This window comes from Schistocerca piceifrons, chromosome 8, assembly GCF_021461385.2.
Source record: "Schistocerca piceifrons isolate TAMUIC-IGC-003096 chromosome 8, iqSchPice1.1, whole genome shotgun sequence".
Classification (NCBI taxonomy): Eukaryota; Metazoa; Arthropoda; class Insecta; order Orthoptera; family Acrididae; genus Schistocerca; species Schistocerca piceifrons.
This window is the reverse complement of record NC_060145.1, coordinates 178,770,723-178,798,011: the sequence shown is the minus strand read 5'-3', so window position 1 is coordinate 178,798,011 and position 27,289 is coordinate 178,770,723. Positions and strand designations below refer to the sequence as shown.

At 43.0% G+C, this 27,289-nt stretch overlaps 1 protein-coding gene across 1 annotated transcript in view; it reads left to right on the top strand.

Moving 5' to 3' along the window:
- The window catches only part of LOC124712166 (formin-like protein 14), a 64,135-nt gene extending 37,570 nt beyond the window's left edge, over positions 1-26,565 (top strand). Inside the window, exons 2-3 of the mRNA XM_047242461.1 lie at positions 12,616-12,896; positions 26,336-26,565. Of these exons, the coding sequence (XP_047098417.1) occupies positions 12,616-12,896; positions 26,336-26,565 (511 nt within the window). The remainder of the gene's footprint in view (positions 1-12,615; positions 12,897-26,335) is intronic.
- The last annotated feature ends 724 nt before the right edge of the window (positions 26,566-27,289 follow it).

Sequence of the window (27,289 nt, the reverse complement as noted above, 5' to 3'; positions counted from 1 at the left end):
AGTATCACAATGGTTCCGAAAAAATATGAACAGTTTACAATGCACAGACAAAATACAGTTTCATAAGTGTGAAGTTATCCAGCTGTGTAATTACGTAAACATCTGTCACTGACGTAGTAAAAAAAATGTTTATCTCTCAGTTAAATGATCAGATAGCTGTGTAATTTGTGTGTTAGAAAAATATGGTACAGATGTGTAAAGTTGTATAAGCAAATACCATAATAGCTAGGGTTCCTTGTGGTTGCCACACACATGGTACACAAAGTAAGTGTGTACCCCCCTGAGGATAAATGTAATTATGCCCTCAGGTGTTACAAATTACAGCAATGGAATGAAATGTATCACGGAAAACTTTCTTTGTAATTAAAAAATCTTTAAAAATAAATGTTTCAAGTACAAAATTAATCACTCAAATACGTGTACTGTAGCGCTAAATGTGCGTCTTGTTGCAACATAATCTGTGTGGAAGTGTCGTAGTTATCGTCCTCCGAAAGCTAAGTTCTGCAGAAGCCAATGTACTTACCTCATGATAAACAAACGTGAAATGCTTTGCGTATAGATATCATACTTATTACGCTTATTGCCGTGATGAAGAAAGTACTGTGCTGTAACGTATTGTTGTGCTACAGAAAAGGCTGTCTCCTTGTAGCTATACCATAAAAGTTACTACTAAAACATGTTTTACTTTCCAGAATAATACAGAAAAACTGTGCAGATATAAAACAGAAACACCGCAAAATCAACATTGTACATTGTCACTCATTAGTAGCGTCGTGATAAAAATCGTGTAGCTGTCACATAAACTAACCACTGTGTCATCTGGTATCTCTCGAAAAGTACTTTAATTCAGAATGTATTTTCAAGTAAACCAAAATGTTGCATTAGAATCTCATTAGCAGTACCAGTATATGTCCTAAGTATGTAAGCCTCATATTCGTTACGTAATCGTGCAACTAACAAGGAGGAATGTACAAATACAACACTGTGTCGTCTGTTCACTATAACAATGCATTCGTAATTTCTGTTTAAATAAGTTCTCTTGGTTCTTGACTGGATATTTAACTTCAAACATTGTTGCATGTTAACAGTTTCTTAATTCCGACAAAGCATACTAGAAATGTGAAGTGAAAAGTTATATGGCAAAGACAAAGTTAAAAAGCAGATTATCTTTCAATAAACGGTTTTACATGTGAAATATGGTGTAAACCTTTACTCTTCCTAGTACGCAGAATTTCAACTTGAATGCAATTATCATGCGGTATTCGTCCGTAACGAATACTGGAATTTTTCTCAAGGTTAGCGTCTTATGTTATTTTTCTCAGAGCCAGCGGGCGCACGCGGCTGCCTGCTGTGCGAGTCATTGTCTGTTCCTTTGTTGGCGCGCGTCGTTATTGGGATTTGGAGACCTAACTTCTACAAATTCACCGTGACGAGAGGGCCCTGCTCTGTTTGAATCCCGCCAGTTCTGATGCATTTCAGGTCTGTCGTTACGATCGTATCGTCTGTCGTCATGTCGGTAGATTCCATAGTTTCTTTCTTGTCGGTCATGTGGTGGATAATTTCTTCCTGAATCGTAACTGTGCGCTGAACTGTTGCGTCTGAAAGTATTCTGTCTCCCTTGATAAAAATAGTTCTGGTTACCATATTGTCTGTTTCTATGGTTATCTCTGTCATATTCATTTCTACGGAAATGCGATCTTTCTCTGTAACTATTACTGCTCTGCCAACGGTTGTCATACGGGTGGTGTCTGTTTTGGTCACGATTTGCGTTGTGAGAATAGCCTTGTCGTGTCCAGTTATTATTTCTTTCATCGCGGAATTGCGACGGATGTGACCTGTAATTGTTGTGCTCCTGTTTCCGCGTTCCCCGATTGTCAGTGTCAATTTCCAATTCTTGTAACAGACCCTGAAATGCTTCAATGTCATCTTTGCAACGTCCTGCTAAAATAATATGTCGTAAATGTTCAGGCAGTTTGAGTAAGCAAATGCGGATGAGTTCTGAGGGGCTGTATGGGTTTGAAAGATACTGATTCTTATGCAACATGTCTTCAAAATATTTGACAAGACTGGAAAATTCAGATTGTTCAAAGTGTTTCATCATCATGATGCTATGTTTTACACGGTCTTGTGTAGCTTGAGACCAATATGCTGAGAGGAAGGCATGGTAAAACTCTCCTTCACTGTGGCAATCGTGAATTACCGATCGCATTCTTACAGCTGGTTCATTCTCTAAGTAGCCACACATAAATTCTAATCTGTGTTCCAACGACCAGTTGGGAGGAAAACAATGAGAGAATTGATGGAGCCATGCTTGTGGATGAATGTCGTTGGCAGAATTCTTAAACGTTTTGAATTTACGTGTAGTAATGAACAGCTTATAGTCAAAATCATCGTGTCGGCGAGTAGCATCTCGGTCATAGTTACGTCGTGTCGGCGGTTCCATCTCAAAATTCGGTGTACCTTGCCAATTTCTTTCATAATTACCGAAATGCCCTGTGTTATTATTTTGTGGCTTTTGCGTATTTCTAAGTTCCTCTTCCCGTGTTGGAGCGCGAGTGTCTTCTGAAATACGTAATTCTTGTATTACCTGTGTCAGCTGATCTTGTACTTCCCGGATTTCTCTTTGGTGTTGCGTATCAATTTGATTCAGATTTTGTTTCAGTTTCCTAATTTGTTCGCTCTGTTCTGTGTCATTAAAGACTACCGGTTTTGCGTCATTCAGATTATCATCTACCTTCGTAGATAAATTATTTAGCTAATCCGAAAGTTCAACTACTTTCTCTGATAATGAACACATTTCCTCAGTGTGTTTTTCTGAACCAAGTTTCAGAGTGTCCATTTGTGTTGAAATCGAATCTACTGTGTCCTTTAAGTTTTCTTGACTTTTTGCAAGTTGCGTAACCGAATCGGTAGATGCAACTGCGTCAATTTTAGCTTGCAAGGTGTTGTGATTTTCATGAACAATAGTTTGCAGTTCTTTTATGGCTGCTTCGTGATTCTGTAATGCATTTTCATGACGCGAAAAACTAGGTTGAAAATACTCACAAATTTGAGTTTTTACGTCATTACAGACTTTTTGACATTTCGATTCAATGTTATGTAACTCAGCAGTTAAATCCTCACGTGTTTGTTCGAGAGTTTGTTCCAATGAGTCTAACTTTTTGAGATTTTGTTCCACTGTGTCTAACTGTTGCTGTGTTTGTCTCTGGTGTTGTTCCATTGTGTCTAACTTTTGAAGCTTTTGCTGTGTCTGTCCCATTTGTTGTATTAATTGTAATAACAATGCATTGGTGTCTGAAACATGTTCCTCAGTGCTTTTCGGCAGTGAATTTACACCGGAAACATTCACATTTTGACAAGCAGAAAATGTGTCTTGACTTATTCGAGAAAACGGTGAGGATCCAAAACCTGAATCTACAGTATTTGCGAGATCGTGTCGTGTCATTTCGGCTTCCTGAGGCGAGCTATTGCCGACCGGTCGATCGATAATGCTTCCCTCTTCACTAATTGTTTCACTGTCCACGCCATTGTTTGACGCCCGCTCCATTTCCCTGTGCACAGTTACCAAATTACTACTTTTAACATTAGTAAATTCATTACTCAGCGGCGCTGATAAGCTACGCTCGTCATCACTATTATTTCTCAGTTTAGTTTGGAGCCTAGTGTTACGTTTTTCACACGCCATTATTGTCACAGTATTTCACACGACAACACAGAAAAACACAATTTGAAGATCAAAAATAAGAGAACACATTAACATAGCACTGAAAATAATATCTAGTTAATTGCAAGCGCAGCTGCGAAATACTTGGTGCAAATCTACATGCATGCCACAACTGTTTTACTATACAACAATGAAAGACTGCAACTACAAAGGAAATTCTCTCTACAATTACGCGCTAGCAATAAACAAAGGCTACACTAAATACACAAACTACAAGAAAAAATCAGAAGATTCCAGTGAGGTATCCTGGCAGGGTCGCCATATGAAACGTCCCCTTAATACGATTATACAGGACTGTGCTTAACCTGACACACAATATTTTTAGCGCAGCGCAATCTGACTTTCAAAATTCCCTACTAAAGAATGGCCCTGACAAACATTAAACTATACCTTTCACAAATCACTTACCTCACAAAAATCTTCGCTGCTCAAGCTACTGCAATACAGCGAGCGCCACTACTGCCAGCTAAATAAAAGATTCAAACTACTGAAGGCACTAACTACTGATAGGGGTAGTTAGCAAATGAAAGATATTAATAGAGAGCAAACAATGTATTTACCTTAATATCATCACAAGTCATAATATATATATCAGTTCATGACAAATTACAAACCTCCGCCATCTCTCTCCCCACATCCACCACTGCTGGCGGCTCACCTCCAACTGCTCAACGCTACGCGCTGTTCACAGCCAGCTGCCGCTGCCCAACACTACAATGGCAGACAACAATGCAAACTAGCCACAGACTGCACACAGCACAGCCAGTGATTTTCATATTGAGCGCTACGTAACGTTGCCAATAAGAAAACATAAACAGCCTACTTACAAGGTAGAACAGGCACCAGTGTCCAGCACCAGATGTTGATCACTGTGAGGGACTCGGAGATGCAGTGTACTCGTATGAGGCCTTACTGTGAGTCTTCATTTGGCCGATTGGTCGAATCGTGCTGTATCCAAATTTGTGGGGCATTCGGGTGCGACAGGGGTCCGATGTTGGAATTCAAACGTGCGTGAGGCCAGGCATAGTGGTTGTCAAGGCTCTGGCCGAAAACGTCTGACTATCACGAGGAAGAACCACCGTACTGAGTACCGAGCACACCGTGCCAAGCACAAAGTCACTCCTTCACATCTGCGCCTCCCATCCGAGAACGAGCGATAGACTCCTTGCAAAGTTATTTGTTATTCCACACCACTGACCGTAGACTAGCAGTAGCCGTACTATGGAATTACTGTCCCACGCATAGTCTGCTGTTCACTCTACAACACAAACGGCTGCGTTTGGAGTTATGTCGTGACCAGGAAGCATGGACTGCTCATGAATGGCATCACATAGTGTTCAGCGACGAATCGCGTTCATACACTACCACGGATGACCACCGTCGACGAGTATGGTGGCATCCTGTACCTTCAATTTTTACCTCTCATGTTGCAATATCTTGGTGCCAGGACAATGGTCGTCCACAATTGGTTTGTGGCTCCATGTACTGTCTGCCAGATGTTGATCTACTCGTCTAACTAGTAAGATCCCCAGAACTGTCCCCATCCCCAGAACTGTCCCCATCCCCAGAACTATTTCCGACAGAACATATATGGCATTAGCTCAGACTCAACTCCTCCTCGTTGCCAGTACTCAGTATATCTTGGACCAGGTACAACTTTTGTTGGCCAGATAGCCTCAGGACAGGATACAGTGGCTTTTGTGATAACCTCCTAACCGATCAGTGCATGCATCCAACGCAGACGGCGTGCAACGTCACACTGATAAGGATCCTCATACTGCCAAGTCCTTTGGAAAGTGGATATTGGAATCACTGAAATAGCATCATATACCCTCTCAACACGTGAAGTTTCATTTCGTTTCCTTCTGCCCTTTGATGCTCTACTTTTTTTCAGGCAGTGCAAATCGTGAACAGCCGGCCACTGTGGCTGAGCGGTTCTAGGCGCTTCAGTCCGGAACCGCACTGGTGCTACGGTCGCAGGTTCAAATCCTGCCTCGGGCATGGATGTGTGTGATGTCCTTAGGTTAATTAAGTTTAAGCAGTTCTAAGTCTAGGGCACTGATGACCTCAGATGTTAAATCCCATAGTCCTTAGAATCATTTGAAAAGTCTCGGGGACTGATGACCTCAGATGTTAAGTCTCATAGTGCTTAGAGTCATTTGAAGTCGTGAACACCAACTTCATGACACTGCCTTGAGGTAGACCGGTGACTCCCTTCGTATCTGACGATTCCTTCCTAGTTGTCTCCTCTCACAACATTGTGTAAACAATACTGATAGTTACTTTGGCAAAATTTTTCTTTCAGCTTTAATTAATTCTATTAAAACGCCATCTCCTATTGTTCCTTTCCTTTTCTTCATGCCTCTAATGACATGACATACCTCACCTGGCTCCACTTTTGAAAGCTCATTATTTTCGTTATGTTCTTCTTCAATTACCATTATTAATGTTTTGCATAAGGCATGGGGTTCCTTGCTCTATTTTTCTTTTTAATTTGCAGTCGGAAACTAGTTTTGTTTGACTCTTTCCATGGTTGATCACGTTTGCACACTTCCCATGAAACATGATGAAAAAGTGTATCAGTACATAAGATTACAAAAGTCAGGCTCCACATTTGTTCAATATATACTGTGGGAAGGTCACAGATGAATGATAAACACAGAAATCTTACATGTAGCCAGCAAAAGGAACACACTATTAGCCTACTGGAAACACATGAATATTTGGCACAAAAGGCCCACCTGATGAGACACTTTTGAAGCTAGAATTATGAAAACTTAAATTTGATTTCTCGGTCAGAAATTAAAAAATAAGTGTTTCCGAACTTTGGCAGTTCAAACACTAAGGAGTTTAATATTTGGTGGACTTTTTAAAAAAATAAAGCATTCTTAATGAAATACTGCAGTATTTAGTTAGCTAGTTACGTGTTCCATTGATCAATTTCAATGTAATCGTTATGATGTGGAATGTGTCAAGTGCATAAGAAATGCACACATGACTGAAGTTTTTCTTTTTTTAAAGCTTAAGATTTTTGTTACCTACCCCATGCCTTTAAATGGCTCAAAATACATAGATTTATTTATTCCTATTTAAAAATTCATCTATAGTATGGAAGGAGTTGTGAAGGAGATATGATTCCAGTTTATTTTTAAAACTCTTACTGCTGTCTGTCAGACATTTTATTTCATCTGGTAGTCGATCAAAAAGTTTTACAGCAGAATATTTTACCCCTTTCTGTGCCAAAGACAGGCTAACTATGTAGAGCATAGTGTAAGTCTTTCTTTCTTCTGGTATTATAATCATGGATACGACTGTTGTTTTTAAATCTGGTCCATGTTGTTGAGAACAAATTTCATTACTGAGTAAATGTACTGTGAGGCTTTTGTAGGGGTTCCTAACCTTTCAAAGAGGTGCCTACAAGATGTGCGACTATGAGCCCCACACATTATTCTAACCACTTTCTTTTGAGAAGTAAATACTTTTTGCCTAAGTATTGAGTTACCCCAAAATATTATTCCGTATGACATCAGGGAGTGAAAGTATGCAAAGTATGTTAGATTAGTAATTTCTGTATCCTCAAAATTAGCAATTATTCTGCTTGCAAAAGTTGTTGAACCTAGTCGCTTTAGGAGATCCAAAATATGAATTTTCCAATAAAGATTGTCATCTATATGTACACCCAAAAAACTTAGAATGCTGTACCCTGGCTACTGATTTCTGTTGATGTGTTATATTTTTTGAAGGAACAGTATTTCTTGCAGTAGAAAATCTGATGTTCTGTGTTTTTTCGAAGTTCAGAAGAAGCCCATTGGCAGAAAGCCAATCAATAGCTTTTCCAAAGACATTATTTGTACCATTTACTATTGGCGTTTGTTTCACTGAATTAATAATGATGCTTGTATCATCAGAAAACAGTGTCACTTTACCTTCTTGTTTCAGATAAGAAGGAAGGTCATTCACGTACATCAAGAACAGAAGAGGACCAATGATCGAACCCTGTGAAACACCTAATGTAATTTCACCCCAATTAGATGAAGTGGGAAACTTCCTTAAATCACTTAAACCATATAAAGAAACTTTTTGCTTCCTGTTCTGTAGATATGACATAAAAACCACTCATATTCTGTTCCATTTATACCATGGAATTGTAGTTTCTGTAACATAATGTCATGGTTCACACAATCAAACGCTTTGGATAAGTCATAGAAAATTCCTATTGGTGACATTTTACTATTTAAAGACTCTATTAGGTGGGCAGTGAAACTGTATATTGCTGTATCAGTGGAACAGCATTTTTGAAATCCGAACTGCGATTTACTAAGTATCCCATTACTGCTGAGACTGCTAATCACTCTTGAGTACATTACTTTCTTGACTATTTTTAAAAATGCTGTGAGCAAAGATACTGTCTGGTAATTATTGAGATCTGTGGTGTCCCGTTTTCTGTAGTCTGACAATGGCATATTGTAATCCGTCTGGGAAAATACCATAAGTTAGTGACGCATTACAGATGTGTCTCAGAACATCAGCTGTAACTGCTCCACATTGTTTTAATACCTTGTTAGAGATGTCATCAACTCCAACAGAACATTCCTTTTTCAAAGATTTATTGATTTTCCTTATTTCACAAGAGGTTTTTAGATGAAAATTAACCTGACTAGGACTCCTCAAAACTGGCTCTTCCATGTACTGCATGGCTTTTTCTTTTGAACTATTCTCACCAATTTTTTCACCTTATTAAGATACATCTATGAAAATTGGAGTTCGGTTTCTCGGTTAGAAATAACAAATACTGTTTCCGTGTTTCTGGAAATTCAACCCTATGGGAGTGAAGCAGATGATGAAAGTTTTTATGGAAATATTTCAGTTTGAAAGTATTGAAGCTAAATATATGAAAATTTGTAGTTGATTTCTCAATTAGAAAGGAAAAAATTAGGTTTTCATTGTTTCTGGACACTGACGACCTAAGGGGGTGAAATACAGGACGAAAATTTTTATGAAAATATTTCGTTATATTATAACCTTTTGAAAGCTAAATCTCCTATGAATATCGGTATTTGACTTTTCGGTTACAAAAAAAGAAATATGTGCTAAGGGTTATAACTTTCTATGGAAGTGTCACCACAAGAACTCAAAAGGCATGGTTAACGAAAACCTCCGGCTCCAGCTACTAGAATCGCTTTTTGGTTGGAAGTATATTCGCTCTCATAAATGTTCGATGGGTAGCCAGATCATTCGCTTGACTTGTACAGGATGTTCTTCAAACCAATCGCAAACATAGTCTTCCGTAAAAATTCAATTCTTGATCGTGAATATAAAGTCAATGAATGGCTGAAAATGCTCTCCAAGTAGCCAAACATAACTAGGACCCAGTCCATTCCAAGCACACACTGCCACACATCGCTATGGAGCCACCATTAGCGTGCACAGTGCCTTGTCGACAACCTGGGTTCATGGCTTCGGGGGGCTGCGCCACAGTCGAACTCTACCATCAGTTCTTACCAACTGAAATCAGTATTCATGTGACCAGGACACAGGTTTCCACTCGTCTAGGGTCCAGCTTATATAGCTCGGTCTTTCAACAGTGCTAGTTCTGCAAGGTTCGCAGGAGAGCTTCTGTAAAGTTTGGAAGGTAGGAGACGAGATACTAGCAGAAGTAAAGCTGTGAGGACCGGGCCTGAGTCGTGCTTCGGGAGCTCAGATGGTAGAGCACTTGCCCGCGAAAGGCAAAGGTCCCGAGTTCGAGTCTCGGTCGGGCACACAGTTTTAATCTGCCAGGAAGTTTCATATCAGCGCACACTCCGCTGCAGAGTGAAAATCTCATTTTGCAGATTAACAATGTTGCTCACGCAGCGTATGTTGGCTTTATCGGGCAACAACAAAGTTATTGACTGTGGATGGTATCGTCAGAATTTAAATAATGAAGTCACTGTAAAAAAGTCATCAATTTTGGCCCTTATCTTGAATGGATTCCCACGTAGATTTCGTCGAAGTTGTTATGGCTCATCTTGTTGATTCTAGGGTGATTCCACTTTTCCTGCTAGAAGGTCTTATATAGTTAAGAAGCCCCGCGATGTCGCGCTGTCAGCAAGGGCACTGCCATAGCCCATAAGTCCAAATTTCGCCGCACTGTACTAACGGATACGTTCGCCGTACGTTCCACATTGATTTCTGCGATTATTCCCCGCAGTGTTGCTTGTCTGTTAGCACTGACAATTCTACTCAAACGCCGCTGCTCTCACTCGTTAAGTAAAGGCCGGTGGCCACTGTGTTGTCAGCGGTGAGAGGCAATGCCTATAATTCGGTATTCTCGGCACACTTTTGACACTTTGGATCGCTGATTATTGAATTCCCTACCGATTTCCGAAATGGAATGTCCCATCCATCTAGTTCGAACTACCATTTCGCATTCAAAGTCCGCTAATTCCAGTCGCGCGGCCATAACCACTGTCGGAAGCGTTTTCACGTGTGTATCCACAGGACACGTGGTCTGTGGATAATCTATCCATTGGCAAAAGATTCCTGATAACATGTTCAAATGTGTGTTAAATTTTATGGTCATCAGGTCCTAACCTTACACACTACTTAACCTAAATTATCCTAAGGACAAACACACACACGCAAGCCCAAGGGAGGACTCGAACTTCCGCCGGGATCAGCCGCACAGTCCATGGCTGCACTGCCCTAGACCGCTCGGCTAATCCCGCGCGGCATTCCTGATAATCCCCCAATCGAATCTCTGCGAGAGGACTGCCAAAAGAGAGGTGACTATGAGAAAAAGATGGAATAACCAACGACGGGATAACTACCCTTTTTATGCCTTGTGAACGCGATACTACCGCCATCTGTATACATGCATACCGTCATCCCCCGACGTTATATGTAGCCTTCAAAACGGCGACTGCAATGGAGGTACGTTCCAAGCAGAGAGCTGTCAATGAGTTTCTTTTGGCGGAAAATAAGAACATCGTAGATATTGTTAGGTGCTTGCAGAGTATCTGATTAGACCTGTCAGTGAACAAAACCATGGCGACTCGTTGGGCAAGGCGTCTGTCATCATCGCAACAACGTCACGCAAACCCGTTCGATCTTCCGCTTTCCGACTTCCATCTGTTCGGTCCAATGAAGGATGCATTCCGTGGGAAGGAGTGAGCGAGTGATGAGATTACTGATGCAGCAGAACGTTGGTTCCGACGTCAACTATTAGAGTGGTAGCATGCGGGCATAGAGGCCCTCGCAGTGCAGTGGCGTAATCGGTCGCACAGAACGGACACTATGTTGAAAAATATAGTTTTGTAGCCAAAAGGCTGATAAGTAATATGGTCTGTCGGAACCCTGAATGAAACCCAACAGCTTTCAGAAAAAGAAATGTGTTGTCTTACTTTTTTGAACGTCCCTCGTAGGTAACTGAAACTTCTACGTAAAGTGTAAGTTGCCTGACAAATCATTAATACACAACGAGAACAGTTTGAGTCTCAAACCATTTACTTGACGCACATCTGAAGTTACTTCCACATCTCTCGACGACTCCATAAACTACTGCGTCCTCCGTAGCAGGAAATCATTAATCCTGTCACAAATTTCCCCCGACGCCCAAAACGACCATACTATCGCTACTAAGTGCTGGTGTAGTTCTGAGTCAAATGCTCTTCGGACATGTACTGACGAGGGACAGCGTATTGCGAGGCTGGCGCTACTTGTGGCTGTGCCAGCTGTAATGGTTCTTTATTTACGTGACCATTACGGCGCTCCAACCCCACTTCCCGATACCAGTAATATCGCGCTACTTTTCTGCGAAGTAACAGACATATTTTTGTGACAGTATTCACATTTGGTTTTATTACTGTATAGGTACTTCGATATATCGATATATTGTAGTGATATGGTTCTTGTGTGTATTTATTTCTGTAAGGCTGTCATTATCTTTGACTTACTTGTAACCGTTTTGGCGCGAATGCGCACAGAGCAGTCTTTGATTCACTTTGCAGAAGTTAAGTTGTTATTTCGCTTTGTAAAAGAACAGTCAAGCCTTGTGTTTGGTTAAAGTGGAAATTAAATATATGAAGATTGATACAAAACTGTTTTCTTGATGATGTCACAGTTAAGAAGAAGTACATGTGAATTTACAAGAAGTTTAATAAAATTGTGGATCGTGAACACCAAGTCAAAAATTATTTCTACCATACCATTGTTCTGATCTGGGATTGTTTGATCATTAAGAATTTCCTGAAAAACGCATTTGTTAGGTCTTCAAATATTGCTAAAATACAGATCTGGACCTTCTAGGAGGAAAAGTGGAATTACCCTAGAATCAACAAGATGAGCCATAACAACTTCGACGAAATCTACGTGGGAATCCATTCAAGATAAGGGCCAAAATTTATGTCTTTTTTGCAGTGACTTCATTATTTCCATTCTGACGATACCATCCACAGTCAATAACTTTGTTGTTGCCCGATAAAGCCAACATACGCTGCGTGAGCAACATTGTTAATCTGCAAAATGAGATTTTCACTCTGCAGCGGAGTGTGCGCTGATATGAAACTTCCTGGCAGATTAAAACTGTGTGCCCGACCGAGACTCGAACTCGGGACCTGTGCCTTTCGCGGGCAAGTGCTCTACCATCTGAGCTCCCGAAGCACGACTCACGCCCGGTCCTCACAGCTTTACTTCTGCCAGTATCTCGTCTCCTACCTTCCAAACTTTACAGGAACTCTCCTGCGAACCTTGCAAAACTAGCACTGCTTCGGGAGCTCAGGTGGTAGAGCACTTGCCCGCGAAAGGCAAAGGTCCCGAGGTTGAGTCTCGGTCGGGCACACAGTTTTAATCTGCCAGGAAGTTTCATTATTAATCTGATTTCTAACCTACTTTGCAAGTGGTGGTATTGTTAGGCAGCCTGGACACTCTGCTGCCCTAGCTGACGCGGCCCCTGCTCCTCCTCCTCCTCCTCCTGCTCCTCTGGTTAACGTGAGAGCGGCGCGCTGTCCAGACGCCGCTATTGAGTGGAGGGCCCTCGAGACGGCGCCTACGGCCGTGGGAATGCGGCCTGGCGCCACACACAGCAAGGGACGTGTCCGGTCCGGTCCAGCCGCGGGACCCTGCCCTGTGCTGCGCCGAGCCGCGCTGGCGGGCGCACGTCCGGCCCCTACCGGCAGCCTCCTCCTACCCAGCGGTAAGGCCAAATTACCTATGAGGACAACGTAGAAACGTCTCTTCATGGCAGTGAAAGATGTGATTCTTTTATTTTTTTACTATTTTTTATTTTACTTTATTTATTTGTTTTTTGAACCTCATACATGCATAGATCCCTTGCACGAGGGATTTTCATACAGTTTGAAATACCACATCGAAATAATAAAGTAGCGTAATTAAATTTTTTCGTTGTTTCTAGCTACATGTCAGCGGTCCTTATACAGGGTGTTACAAAAAGGTACGGCCAAACTTTCAGGAAACATTCCTCACACAGAAATAAAGAAAAGAAGTTATGTGGACATGTGTCCGGAAAAGCTTAATTTCCATGTCAGAGCTCATTTTAGTTTCGTCAGTATGTACTGTACTTCCTAGATTCACCGCCAGTTGGCCCAATTGAAGGAAAGTAATGTTGACTTCGGTGCTTGTGTTGCCATGCGACTCATTGCTCTACAGTACTAGCATCAAGCACATCAGTACGTAGCATCAACAGATTAGTGTTCATCATGAACGTGGTTTTGCAGTCAGTGCAATGTTTACAAATGCGGAGTTGGCAGATGCCCATTTGATGTATGGATTAGCACGGGGCAATAGCCGTGGCGTGGTACGTTTGTATCGAGACAGATTTTCAGAACGAAGGTGTCCCGACAGAAAGACGTTCGAAGCAATTGATCGGCGTCTTAGGGAGCACGGAACATTCCAGCCTATGACTCGCGACTGGGGAAGACCTAGAACGACGAGGACACCTGCAATGGACGAGGCAATTCTTCGTGCAGTTGACGATAACCCTAATGTAGCGTCAGAGAAGTTGCTGCTGTACAAGGTAACGTTGACCACGTCACTGTATGGAGAGTGCTACGGGAGAACCAGTTGTTTCCGTACCGTGTACAGCGTGTGCAGGCACTATCAGCAGCTGATTGGCCTCCACGGGTACACTTCTGCGAATGGTTCATCCAACAATGTGTCAATCCTCATTTCAGTGCAAATGTTCTCTTTACGGATGAGGTTTCATTCCAAAGTGATCAAATTGTAAATTTTCACAATCAACATGTGTGGGCTGACGAGAATCCGCACGCAATTGTGCAATCACGTCATCAACACAGATTTTCTGTGAACGATTGGGCAGGCATTGTTCGTGATGTCTTGATTGGGTCCCATGTTCTTACACCTACGCTCAATGGAGCACGTTATCATGATTTCATACGGGATACTCTATCTGTGCTGCTAGAACATGTGCCTTTACAAGTACGACACAACATGTGGTTCATGCACGATGGAGCTCCTGCACGTTTCAGTCGAAGTGTTCGTACGCTTCTCAACAACAGATTCGGTGACCGATGGATTGGTAGAGGCGGACCAATTCCATGGCCTCCACGCTCTCCTGACCTCCACCCTCTTGACTTTCATTTATGGGGGCATTTGAAAGCTCTTGTCTACACAACCACGGTACCAAATGTAGAGACTCTTCGTGCTTGTATTGTGGACGGCTGTGATACAATACGCCATTCTCCAGGGCTGCATCAGCGCATCAGGGATTCCATACGACGGAGGGTGGATGCATGTATCCTCGCTAACGGAGGACATTTTGAACATTTCCTGTAACAAAGTGTTTGAAGTCACGCTGGTACGTTCTGTTGCTGTGTGTTTCCATTCCATGATTAATGTGATTTGAAAAGAAGTAATAAAATGAGCTCTAACATGGAAAGTAAGCGTTTCTGGATACATGTCCACATAACATATTTTCTTTCTCTGTGTGTGAGGAATGTTTCCTGAAAGTTTGGCCGTACCTTTTTGTAACACACTATACACTCTCAACTCGTACTTCAGCCCCCCACACCTGATCCCGATTCCCGCCACAGTAATATAGCGCGCCGCTAGAGGCGTTAAACTACGCTGACGAAAAAAATGCCAACCATCAAAAAATAATAATAATAATAATGGCGTGTGACTAGGGCCTTCCGTCGGGTAGACCGCTCGCCTGGTGCAAGTCCTTCGATTTGACGCCACTTCGGAGACTTGCGCGTCGATCGGGATGAAATTATGATGATTAAGACAACACAACAGCCAGTCCCTTAGCGGAAAAAATCTCCGGTTCAGCCGGGAATCGAATCCTGGCCCTTAGGATTGACAGTCCGTCACGCTGACCGCATTTTTTTAACGTTATTAAAAAAATAATGTTACACTCCAAATACATACTAAGTTATACATACATGAAGTTACCTAAACAAAACGGTTTGATCATTTCAATTACGCTGACATTAAGCAAAGACAACAGAAGATTGTGTTACTGACAAATTACCAGAAAAAATTAAGTTAACCATCAAGAAAAAATTTTTTTAAGACGTTCAAACTTCAACCTGAAGACGTAAAATCTGCACTTTGAATTACATGAGCTGCAATCTTTACATAAGCATAATTTCTTCATGATGTATATCAGCAAGTTGGTGGGATAATTTTAAATATAAAACAATTTAATAATCATATTAGACAATTTCTGAAATACTTGAGAATGGCGGAAAGGAGATATATAATAAAGTTGACCAGCCTACCAACTACACTTCCTGGACATTAATTGAATCTTAAGTATCTGAAGTGGTCAGATCTATATTATCAGTCTTTCACTGCGAAACTGACTTACACATCACAGTGCAAAAATGAACAGGGCAATGTGCCAGCCATTGAATATTACATTTATCAGATAGAATCTTATGGTTTTAACCAATCGATAAGGACATTTCTATAAAAACTGTCTATTTCCAAATTTCTAGTATAAGCCAATAATGCACCTTTAATATTTTGTGTTTTGACACTATTAGACACACAATCTCAATGTCACGTAAGTTCTGTACATTATCTTATAAATTGCAAAAACAACTCTCTGAAGCAGAAAATGCACACATCATAAATATATGTAAAATCTTAAATAGTATCCTTAAGGTAACTACAATACATCACTGCCAACACAGTCTTCTTTTTTATATTAACCAATGCCTATTCTTTCAAATTCAATTTTTAACATATTACCGAACTTTTCCTTGGGATTCAAATAGCTTCTAATTTTGTGGAACTCACACAGCATGTGTACCTTGAGCTATGCTATCGGATCCTAATTTGTTAAGGACGTAGTTAACAAAATTTCCCAGCAACCAGTACTCAGCGTTATTTTTTGCTTCTGGAAAATAGCGTGCTTCAGGCCTGTGTATCAATGACAGCGATATATACTCAGGGGATGTTCTTGTAATCAGAGCTATTTGCTCCCCACCACTCAGCTACCGGGGGCAGACATCAAAAAATAATTAATCCAGAGTAGTGAAATTTCGAGAATATGTTTGTCTAGCTAACATATTTAAGTGATTAATATTGTAAGATCACAGTTTAACGAAAGCGACAGATTAGCCACTGCACAGGGCTATGAGGAGGACTGTGCGAGAGGCGTTCAATGAATTCGTAAGTAAAGTTCTATGTACTGACTTGGCAGAAAATCCTAAGAAATTTTGGTCTTATGTCAAAGCGGTAGGTGGATCAAAACAAACTGTCCAGACATTCTGTGCCCAAAATGGTACTGAAACAGAGGATGACAGACTAAAGGCCGAAATACTAAATGTCTTTTTCCAAAGCTGTTTCACAGAGGAAGACTGCACTGTAGTTCCGTCTCTAGATTGTAGCACAGATGACAAAATGGTAGATATCGAAACAGATGACAGAGGGATAGAAAAACAAAATCGCTCAAAAGAGGAAAGGCCGCTGGACCTGATGGGATACCAATTCGATTTTACACAGAGTACGCGAAGGAACTTGCCCCCCTTCTTGCGGCGGTGTGCCGTAGGTCTCTAGAAGAGCGTAGCGTTCCAAAAGATTGGAAAAGGGCACAGGTTAATCCTGTTTTCTAGAAGGGACGTCGAACAGATGTGCAGAACTATACACCTGTATCGCTAACGTCGATCAGTTGTAGAATTTTGGAACACGTATTATGTTCGAATATAACGACTTTTCTGGAGACTAGAACTCTACTCTGTAGGAATCAGCATGGGTTTCGAAAAAGACGATCGTGTGAAACCCAGCTTGCGCTATTCGTCCACGAGACTCAGAGGGCCATAGACACGGGTTCCCAGGTAGATGCCGCGTTTCTTGACTTCCGCAAGGCGTTTGATACGGTTCCCCACACTCGTTTAATGAACAAAGTAAGAGCATATGGACTATCAGACCAAATGCGTGATTGGCTTGAAGAGCTCCTAGATAACAGAATGCAGCATGTCACTCTCAATGGAGAGAAGTCTTCCGAAGTAAGAGTGATTACAGTTGTGCCGCAGGGGAGTGTCGTAGGACCGCTGCTATTCACAATATACATAAATGACCGTGTGGATAACATCGGAAGTCTACTGAGGCTTTTTGCGGATGATGCTGTGGTATATCGAGAGGTTGTAACAATGGAAAATTGTACTGAAACGCAGGAGGATGTGCAGCGAATTGACGCATGGTGCAGGGAATGGCAATTGAATCACAATGTAGACAAGTGTAATGTGCTGCGAATACATAGAAAGAAAGATCCTTTATCATTTACCTACAATATAGCAGGTCAGCAACTGGAAGCAGTTAATTCCATAAATTATCTGGGAGTACGCATTAGGAGTGATTTAAAATGGAAAGATCATATAAAGTTGATCGTCAGTAAAGCGGATGCCAGACAGATTCGTTGGAAGAATCCTAAGGAAATGCAATCCGAAAACAAAGGAAGTAGGTTACAGTACGCTTGTTCACCCACTGCTTGAATACTGCTGAGCAGTGTGGGATCCGTACCAGATAGGGTTGATAGAAGAGATAGAGAAGATCCATCGCAGAGCAGCGCGCTTCGTTACAGGATCATTTAGTAATCGCGAAAGCGTTACGGAGCTGATAGATAAACTCAAGTGGAAGACTCTGCAGGAGAGACGCTCAGTAGCTCGGTATGGGCTTTTGTTGAAGTTTAGAGAACATACCTTCACGAGAAGTCAAGCAGTATATTCCTCCCTCCTACATATACCTCGCGAAGAGACCATGAGGATAAAATCAGAGAGATTAGAGCCCACACAGAGGGATGCCGGCAATCTTTCTTTCCACGAACAATACGAGACTGGAATAGAAGGGAGAGCCGATAGAGGTACTCAAGGTATGGAGTATGGATTTAGATGTAGATGTAGATGTAGATATGCTGTAACCACCTGAAATTTAATGAAAGCAGCAAACCAGTATGCATTACGTTGCACAGGCACCGGATGTCAGTTTGCGAGGTGCAGTTCCATGGTGGGGTCAATAAAGGGACGGTTAATGCTGTTCTGGATGACGCTGGAGTTGTCGTCCGATGATATCCCATATGTGCTCTATTGGACATAGATCTGGTGATCGAGCAGGCCAAGGCAACATGCCGACACTCAGTTAAATACTTTGGGTTACAAGAGTGGTATGTGGACGAGCGTAATCCTGTTGGAAAACACCCACTAGAATGCTGTTCATGAATGGTAGCACAACAGGTCGAATCACTAGACTTACGCAGGAATTTGCTGTCGTGGTGCGCGAGCTAATGATGAAAATACTCATGCTGTCATGCGAAATCGCACCCCAGACGGCAACCCCAAGTGTAGGTCCAGCGTGCCTACCAAGCAGACAGGTTGGTTGCAAGCCTTCAACTGGCCTCTTCCTTGTAACCAATACACGGCCATCACTGGCACCGGGGCAGAACCAACTTTCATCAGCAAAGACAACATAATTCCTCCCTTCCCTCCAATGAGCTCTCGCTTGGCACCACTGCAAAAGTAAATGGCTGTGGTTTGTGGTCAGTGGAATGCACGCGACAATGCGACTGGCTCGGAGCTGTCCTCTAAGTAACCGCTTTGTAAAGTTCTTTGTACCACTGTGGTGGTAACTGCTGCTCAGATTGCTGCTGCAGATGCAGTACGGTGCCCCAGAGCCATAATCTCAACACAATGGTCTTCCCTCTCGGTGATGTCCCATGGCCGTCCGGAGCCTGGTCACTTGCGACCGTACATTCCTGTGACCACGGCTGCCGGCAATCACGTACAGTGACTAAATTCCTGCCAAGTCTTTCTGCAGCATCCCAGATTACTCGAATTCGTTCAGACTCAGCGAGGTGACGATAATGGCGCCTTCGTCGCCTTAAAAGCATTCTTGGCTAACATCAACTGACTACGTCCAGTCTCACGACGTCCTGTCTCAAGGGTAACTAACGCTCACGGCCGTTACAGTGTCTGTTTAAAGCAAACCTGATTTGTATACACAGAGGGGCACGACTTACGCAACTTGTGCGAAATGTGAACAGACGTTTTCTTTCATATGTAGAAACATGCCTAATAACTTTTGTTTATGTCGCATAACACCTTCTTGGTGTTGCATTTTCTTCCCGTCACTCCAGAATAGCGCAACCCACCTCAGCAATGCTACTACTGCGCGGGGATTTCAGTGTCTACCTGGACGGCAAGAAAGACAAAATTTGCACCTTCTGAAATCGTTAAGTAAAAGATCATATATGAATATCAGAAACAGTGAAGTACCGAAACTGGGATCTTGTGGTACACCATGTATGATTCTTCGAATTCTGTCTGGTGTTATGTCATTAATATCTAACTGACGCCCTTTTCGTTCTAACATTCAGATAAAATAAACCCCATGAACTTGCTGTGTCTATTATCCATACTAATAATAAATTAGTAAAACCGCCGTGACTTTCTATCACACTAATCTCCGAAACTACTGCACGAATTTTCATGGCGTTTTCGCAGGTAACTTCAGCATAATTTGGCCACCGTATAGGCTTTAGTTAATAAAAATTCATTTACATAAAAAAGTTAGCACTTGCAACGAACTTAACACATAATTTCAAACCCTTACGAAACTTTTTATTGCTGACCTCCCCCTCCCCCTCTCCACCCACATAATGATAAAAGGCAACAAGTATATCGCTTACTACATTTTTGTTGTTCATTTCCGCATAAAGCAAACCGTTTTATTACCTTTTTACTACTAACTGTTCTCTCGACACATTTTGCAGACACTGTTTGCAGGGGACTGATGACCTCAAATGTTAAGTCCCATAGTGCTCAGAGCCATTTGAACCAATTTGAACCACTGTTTGCATACATCACTGAATGAACTTGCAAAATTACATATGTGTATGACAGATAGTTCATGATATATGACGTCATGAACACTGAGATGCGTGAAGAAGTGCCACATATTGCATGACGAGTTACATTTATTATTACAAGCCCGCAGTACCGTTTCGATAAAATTTGTTGAGAAGATAGTTAGAGCCGTTAGGAAGAAAGTGGGCTACTTTAGAAAGTGTTCAGCACAATATATTGATTCGAAGAATATTACGTGAATTAAGAATAAATACACTCCTGGAAATTGAAATAAGAACACCGTGAATTCATTGTCCCAGGAAGGGGAAACTTTATTGACACATTCCTGGGGTCAGATACATCACATGATCACACTGACAGAACCACAGGCACATAGACACAGGCAACAGAGCATGCACAATGTTGGCACTAGTACAGTGTATATCCACCTTTCGCAGCAATGCAGGCTGCTATTCTCCCATGGAGACGATCGTAGAGATGCTGGATGTAGTCCTGTGGAACGGCTTGCCATGCCATTTCCACCTGGCGCCTCAGTTGGACCAGCGTTCGTGCTGGACGTGCAGACCGCGTGAGACGACGCTTCATCCAGTCCCAAACATGCTCAATGGGGGACAGATCCGGAGATCTTGCTGGCCAGGGTAGTTGACTTACACCTTCTAGAGCACGTTGGGTGGCACGGCATACATGCGGACGTGCATTGTCCTGTTGGAACAGCAAGTTCCCTTGCCGGTCTAGGAATGGTAGAACGATGGGTTCGATGACGGTTTGGATGTACCGTGCACTATTCAGTGTCCCCTCGACGATCACCAGTGGTGTACGGCCAGTGTAGGAGATCGCTCCCCACACCATGATGCCGGGTGTTGGCCCTGTGTGCCTCGGTCGTATGCAGTCCTGATTGTGGCGCTCACCTGCACGGCGCCAAACACGCATACGACCATCATTGGCACCAAGGCAGAAGCGACTCTCACCGCTGAAGACGACACGTCTCCATTCGTCCCTCCATTCACGCCTGTCGCGACACCACTGGAGGCGGGCTGCACGATGTTGGGGCGTGAGCGGAAGACGGCCTAACGGTGTGCGGGACCGTAGCCCAGCTTCATGGAGACGGTTGCGAATGGTCCTCGCCGATACCCCAGGAGCAACAGTGTCCCTAATTTGCTGGGAAGTGGCGGTGCGGTCCCCTACGGCACTGCGTAGGATCCTACGGTCTTGGCGTGCATCCGTGCGTCGCTGCGGTCCGGTCCCAGGTCGACGGGCACGTGCACCTTCCGCCGACCACTGGCGACAACATCGATGTACTGTGGAGACCTCACGCCCCACGTGTTGAGCAATTCGGCGGTACGTCCACCCGGTCTCCCGCATGCCCACTATACGCTCTCGCTCAAAGTCCGTCAACTGCACATACGGTTCACGTCCACGCTGTCGCGGCATGCTACCAGTGTTAAAGACTGCGATGGAGCTCCGTATGCCACGGCAAACTGGCTGACACTGACGGCGGCGGTGCACAAATGCTGCGCAGCTAGCGCCATTCGACGGCCAACACCGCGGTTCCTGGTGTGTCCGCTGTGCCGTGCGTGTGATCATTGCTTGTACAGCCCTCTCGCAGTGTCCGGAGCAAGTATGGTGGGTCTGACACACCGGTGTCAATGTGTTCTTTTTTCCATTTCCAGGAGTGTACTTACTCTCTGAAAAAGCTATTTACTGTTTGTCTTTTGAACTTTATCATAATTGTGAAAATGCTTATCTTTTTTTCAAATGTGCTACGTGATACGATTCAGAGTACTGAATACAATACTTATACAATCTTCAACGTGTTTATTCCATACTTCCATAATATTTGCTGCAAAAGACACACATTGCGTAGTGTATAGCTACTTAGCACTCTGTCCTGTGCTTCATAACAAGTGAACTTAATGACCTGTAATAAACGTTACACATAGTTTGAGACCTTAACGAAACTTTTTCTCGCTGACTATCCCCATACAATGACAAAAGAAAAAAAAAGGTTAATCGCTTACTACATTTTCACTGTTTATGCAGTGAAACTGTCGAGTCGGGAGTGACGCCTTGACATTTACATTTTATGTTTCTTTGCTACGAACTCTGTTTGCAACGCACTTAGCGCACAGTATCCACATATGCTTCTGAACATATCTACAAAATTATATCATTCTACGAGCCATAGTTCAGAAAAAATGAGGGAAGGACCACATGAGGGGGAGAAGTGGGTGGAAAGAGAAAAGGAAGAAGATGGACAGAAAGAGGCGGGGAAGTGCAGACAGAAAGGACAGAAGTTGTGATAGACGGAAAGAGGGGGATTAGGAGATGGACAGAGAAGGGGAGGCGGGGGCAGAGGAGATGGAGAGAGAGAGGGAGAAAGTGGAGATGGAGTAATAGTATAGAAATGAGTACGTAACAGGGCAACGCTAGGTGCACAGCTAGTTCCATAATATTTAAATTTTTGTATTAGGGTATCATAAACTTTAGCTAAGTCGCGAAATATATTCAATGGTAGTTACAGAATCTACTAAATCAACTTTCAAGGTAAATACTCGTATAGTAGATATCATTGATGAACTGCCACTTAAGAACTCAAGTATTCGATGTTCCTAAACCTAAAAAAGCTTTTCGTTCATAGCTCTTTTTTCAGCACAGCAATAGGGACTCCAAAAAATAACAGGCACAATTATGAAAGGTAAATTAATGAATAACTTTAATAAACAGAACCTCTAAATTGATCACAAATTTGGCTCTGAAGTGATAGAAGCACAGAATCATGTATTACAGGATTTTCAAAAGTGTTAATTGACAAAGATGAGTTTGTACACTGTCAGATACGACCAAGCCTTTTGGTACGGTTGACCCTAAGATTCTCTTAAATAAATGGGAATCACTAGGAATAGAAAGTGTAGCTAACGACTGGCCCGATTCTGCTTGACACGTGGGTTAAGCAGAGTCGAGATAACACAAACACTGAATAAGGCTAACCTTCAAGCGAAATATTTATCACAATGAAAATGTACTTATAAAATTATATCATTGTATGATACATATTTCAGGAGATATGACGAAAGGAGGAGACGGACATAGAGAAGGAGAGGACATAGATAGAGAAGGGGAGGAGACTGACAGGAAGAGGAGGGAGGGGACGTAGAAAGGACAGAGGCGGGGATGTCCTCAAGTACGTCAGCTTCGCTCCCAAATAGAGATACTCACGATGAAAAGTTCTCTTTGGTAATGACGGCAACATTATATGGAAAAAACCCTAGAAAACTCCTTGTGAAGAAAGCAAATGAAATCCTCATCATCGTTTGCAACTGATGCAATAAATTATATAGTTTTTTTACTAGTTTCCTTACATGGCATGAATTTCAGTGTAGGAGAGAAAATTACAGAGTTAAATAAAATGTAGGTGGTACCTCTGTAATATGCATTATGGACACAAATCTTCTAGGAATGAAAATTGATTTTAAGTTGAAGTAGTGTGAATAAACATTCAAACAGAATGTTTCAGCTTGTCAAGGAGTTACAGTCCTGTTACCAGTGTGTAATAAGTAGTGTTTTCAGTTACATACTCATCATACGAGTATGTACACTCAGTTATTATTTACGAGATTCTTTTCTGAGGACGAAATATACAAAATGCAAACATATTTTCCAAACGACAGAAAAGGGCAATAAGATTCATAACCAAAAATAATGATTGATCTCACTTATAATTATCTGTTTGAAACAATGAAGATTTTATCTGGACCATGTGACTACAATTAACATTCACTTATGAACATAAATATATCGTTAAATCGTTGACAGTTACTGTCCTTCACCATGTACTAAACCTAAAACTCAAAACGGCACTTTCGACCAAGGACAAAAGTTATGCTATAAATTGCGCAAGGAGATTAAATACGTTATGAAAACCATGCAGTTTAAAAAGATTCGTTAACTACTAAATCCTATTCAGTGAAGAATAACACAGATAACAGAGAGTAGACGTTTGGTAAAGTGCAAGACAAGTAAGTAACAATAAACTATCTCTGTCATTCTCAACATACCCTCACACTTTTTTATGGAAAACTTTACTCCAAAGGTCTGCAACGAATAATAACGTCTTATTCTCTTTCTGAGCGCAACATTTCACTAATTACGTATTAGAGTTGACTCATCTTTTCAGACAGCCGAAAGGGAAGCTTCTCTGAATAGAATGGTAACCAAACATCGTCGTCACGGTCTCCAAGTTGGCTAACAGGGTTTGTATGTGTGTAGTATGTACAGTGACTGGTGCTGAGAGATGAACCATTATAAAATAACATCTTCGAAAGAAACCTCTTTGAACGAAAGCAGCATTCTACAACTATGGTTGAACCGAAAGGAGTTACGGTGTCTTTAAAAGACTGGCCTCGATTTTGGAAAGTCTGAAGCACACCCCATCCGGCCATCCTTTACAAGGGTTTCCGTGTTTTATCAAAATTAGAGGAAATTCAATCAAATTCTGACATCAGAAGGACCGACTAAGAACGGCACATTTCGTGACGGGGTCGTCGAAGATGCGAGAGAGTGTTACGGTGATGCTCAATAAACTAGTGAGCTACCAAGAGAAGCGTCATGCACCACAGAGAGCCTTACTGCTGAAATTATGAGTGCATACGTTCAAGGAGAGTCGCACCAGATATTCCTTCCTCCCACACAGTCTTGTGAAATGATCACAACGATAAAATGAGAGATATTAGAGCTCATACACCGACCGCCAGTGGGACAAGGGCAGGGGAAATCGTAGTGTTACCAAACGACGCATTCGCAATGCTCTAAGGTGGCTTGCGGAGGATACACATATATGCAGAAATGGCTTTTACTACAAGACGCCTTTCCCATCAATGTCAAACAAGACTTGCAAGTCTGCTAACGCCTGAACACTGTCTGATAAGAGGTATACGGACACCTATTACAGGCTTTCGCTTTAATGATGGTTTTAACTCTGCTGGCAACACTATCAATTACGACTGTAGAGAAATGGCATTTTTCCTCAAGAGCGTAAACCAGATAAGGTGGTGAATTTGGACGCAGGGTTCTGGAGCGAAGTAGACGCTTTATCTCATCCTAAAATAGTTCTATTGGGTTTAGGCCCCGCTCTTTGGGTAGGCCAGATCATTTTAGTAATCATGCTGATGACAAACCATTGCCTCACAGATGCTGCTTTATGGTACATTGCACTGTCATTCGTATCCACACAGTCATCCTCTCCGAACTGATCCTGTGCTGTATGCAGTGCGATATAATATGTTCGTATCCTTCCTTCAGAGTTTTCTTAAGCAGAATAAGGAGACCACAATCATGAAAAGATACCCCCCCCCATACTGTGGCGTACGACGAGCTGCTCTGTTATTGTATCCCATTCCTTTTATCTCTCTATGCACAATCATTGTGCTACCCGGACCAATGGTAGCACTTTGGAGCTCACGAGCGACTCCTTCTGCTGACTGCAACTGGTCTTTAACCATCACCTTCAGCAGTGTTCGGCATTCCCTGTCTGTCAGGTACATGAGATCTGGACTCGGTTTAAGTGTTATTGTACCTTTGCGTTTCCACTTGAAAATCACATCGGCAACTGTTTTAGAAGGTTTGAAATGTCCGTGACGGATCTATTACTCAGCTGATATCGAATGACTCACCAAACTCCCGGGACAAACCCATTCTGCTGTAACATCTTCTCTACTGACATCATAAACAGTGGACTTTGGCAGATTCAGATGGGTTGGAATGTGTCTGACAGATTTGATAGGTGACTTGCAGTGACTAAGTGTGAATTTCATAGGCTTTCCTGACTGACGCACTCTGCTATTATTGGCAATAAAATACTTTCCTGGTCTTTTAGATTGGCTAGTCTGCCCCACCCTCCATCTATTGGTCCATTCTTCGTTACATAGGAATGTCCAGGGACTTTTGATCAGATTGTGTACATGTTCTGACAGCTCTAACACTAGTGGAGCTGCGCCATGGCGCGTATTACTAATCAAAGGTTGGAGCTAAGTTCTGTCTACCGGTAACTGTAATTTTTCTATGCCTTGTTTTCACACATTCATCTTCTGAAACCACAGAGGTGCTTATGAATAACCGCATATGTCTCACATATTATTTTATGCCCTGTCCTGTGAACGTCCAACTGAATAAACCTAATCTAACTTCGCTCTGCAAGTGTTAATTATCGGTACAGATAGGCATGTTGACCGTTGAACTGCAGAACTGCTAGAGCTGCAGTGCGTCACAGTGTCCCTCTCTTTTTCCTCAGGTCCGAGGGGCAGAGAAGACGTGCCGCGTCCAACCCCGCGCGCCGCCACAGACCGGCCAGAGGCGTCGCTTTTTCTCCCCCCGGACGTGACGTCGTCTCCTGGCGGCGCCGGGCCGGGCGCTGTAACTGCCGCCTTCACGCACAGATGTCGCCACGGTCGGCTGCGCCCGCCGCCGCCACCGCCCCCGCCGCCGTCCAACCGGAGTCCGGCGTCGGTGCGCTACAAATAAAAAATACGACCGACGCCGCCGCTCTCGGGGGTTTCCCGTCAGCTCCAGATAATAAAAGCCACTGGGCCGGCGGCGGCGCCCGGACCCGAGTGGCAAAAAGAACGCCTCTGGAATGGCGCTGGGGAAAACGGACCAGCCACCCCACGAGAAACTGCCACCGCCTTCCCTTCTCGCTTCCTGCTGCTCCTCCTCCTCCTGAGCCTTGGCCTGCTGTTCTTTCTCCTCCGTCTCGGTGATGCAGCGGTTTCCTTATTTTCTTTCCTCTCCGTACTCCCTCTCTCACCCACACAGACACGTAGCGGCGGGCGAAGAAATGTTCTGAGGAAATTACTGCCCTGGTGGGAAGGGGGTGGGAAGATGGGTCGCTGGGTCTCGTGGAGGGTAGTGTGTGTGCGTGTATGTGTGTGTGTTTTTGAGATAAGGACAGAGGAAGAGAGAGAGAGAGAGAATTGCAGGGACACCGAGAGTGCAAGAAACTGGCACTGCCAGGGCAAGAGAAGCAGTTCAGAAGTAGGGGGGAAGGGGAGGGGGCGGTGCTAGCTCGACGGAGAGAGCAGAGGTTTGCCGGAGCGGGCGAAAAAATACACTTGGCTAAGAGATTGTCAACAAATTTATATCCCGGCGGCGCCTGTGGAGAGGGCGCGCTGTTTATGATTGGCGCCGCCGGTTTTGTCGGGGGTGTCGTGCGCCTGGCGGCGGCGCCGACGCAACCCGCGCGTCTATA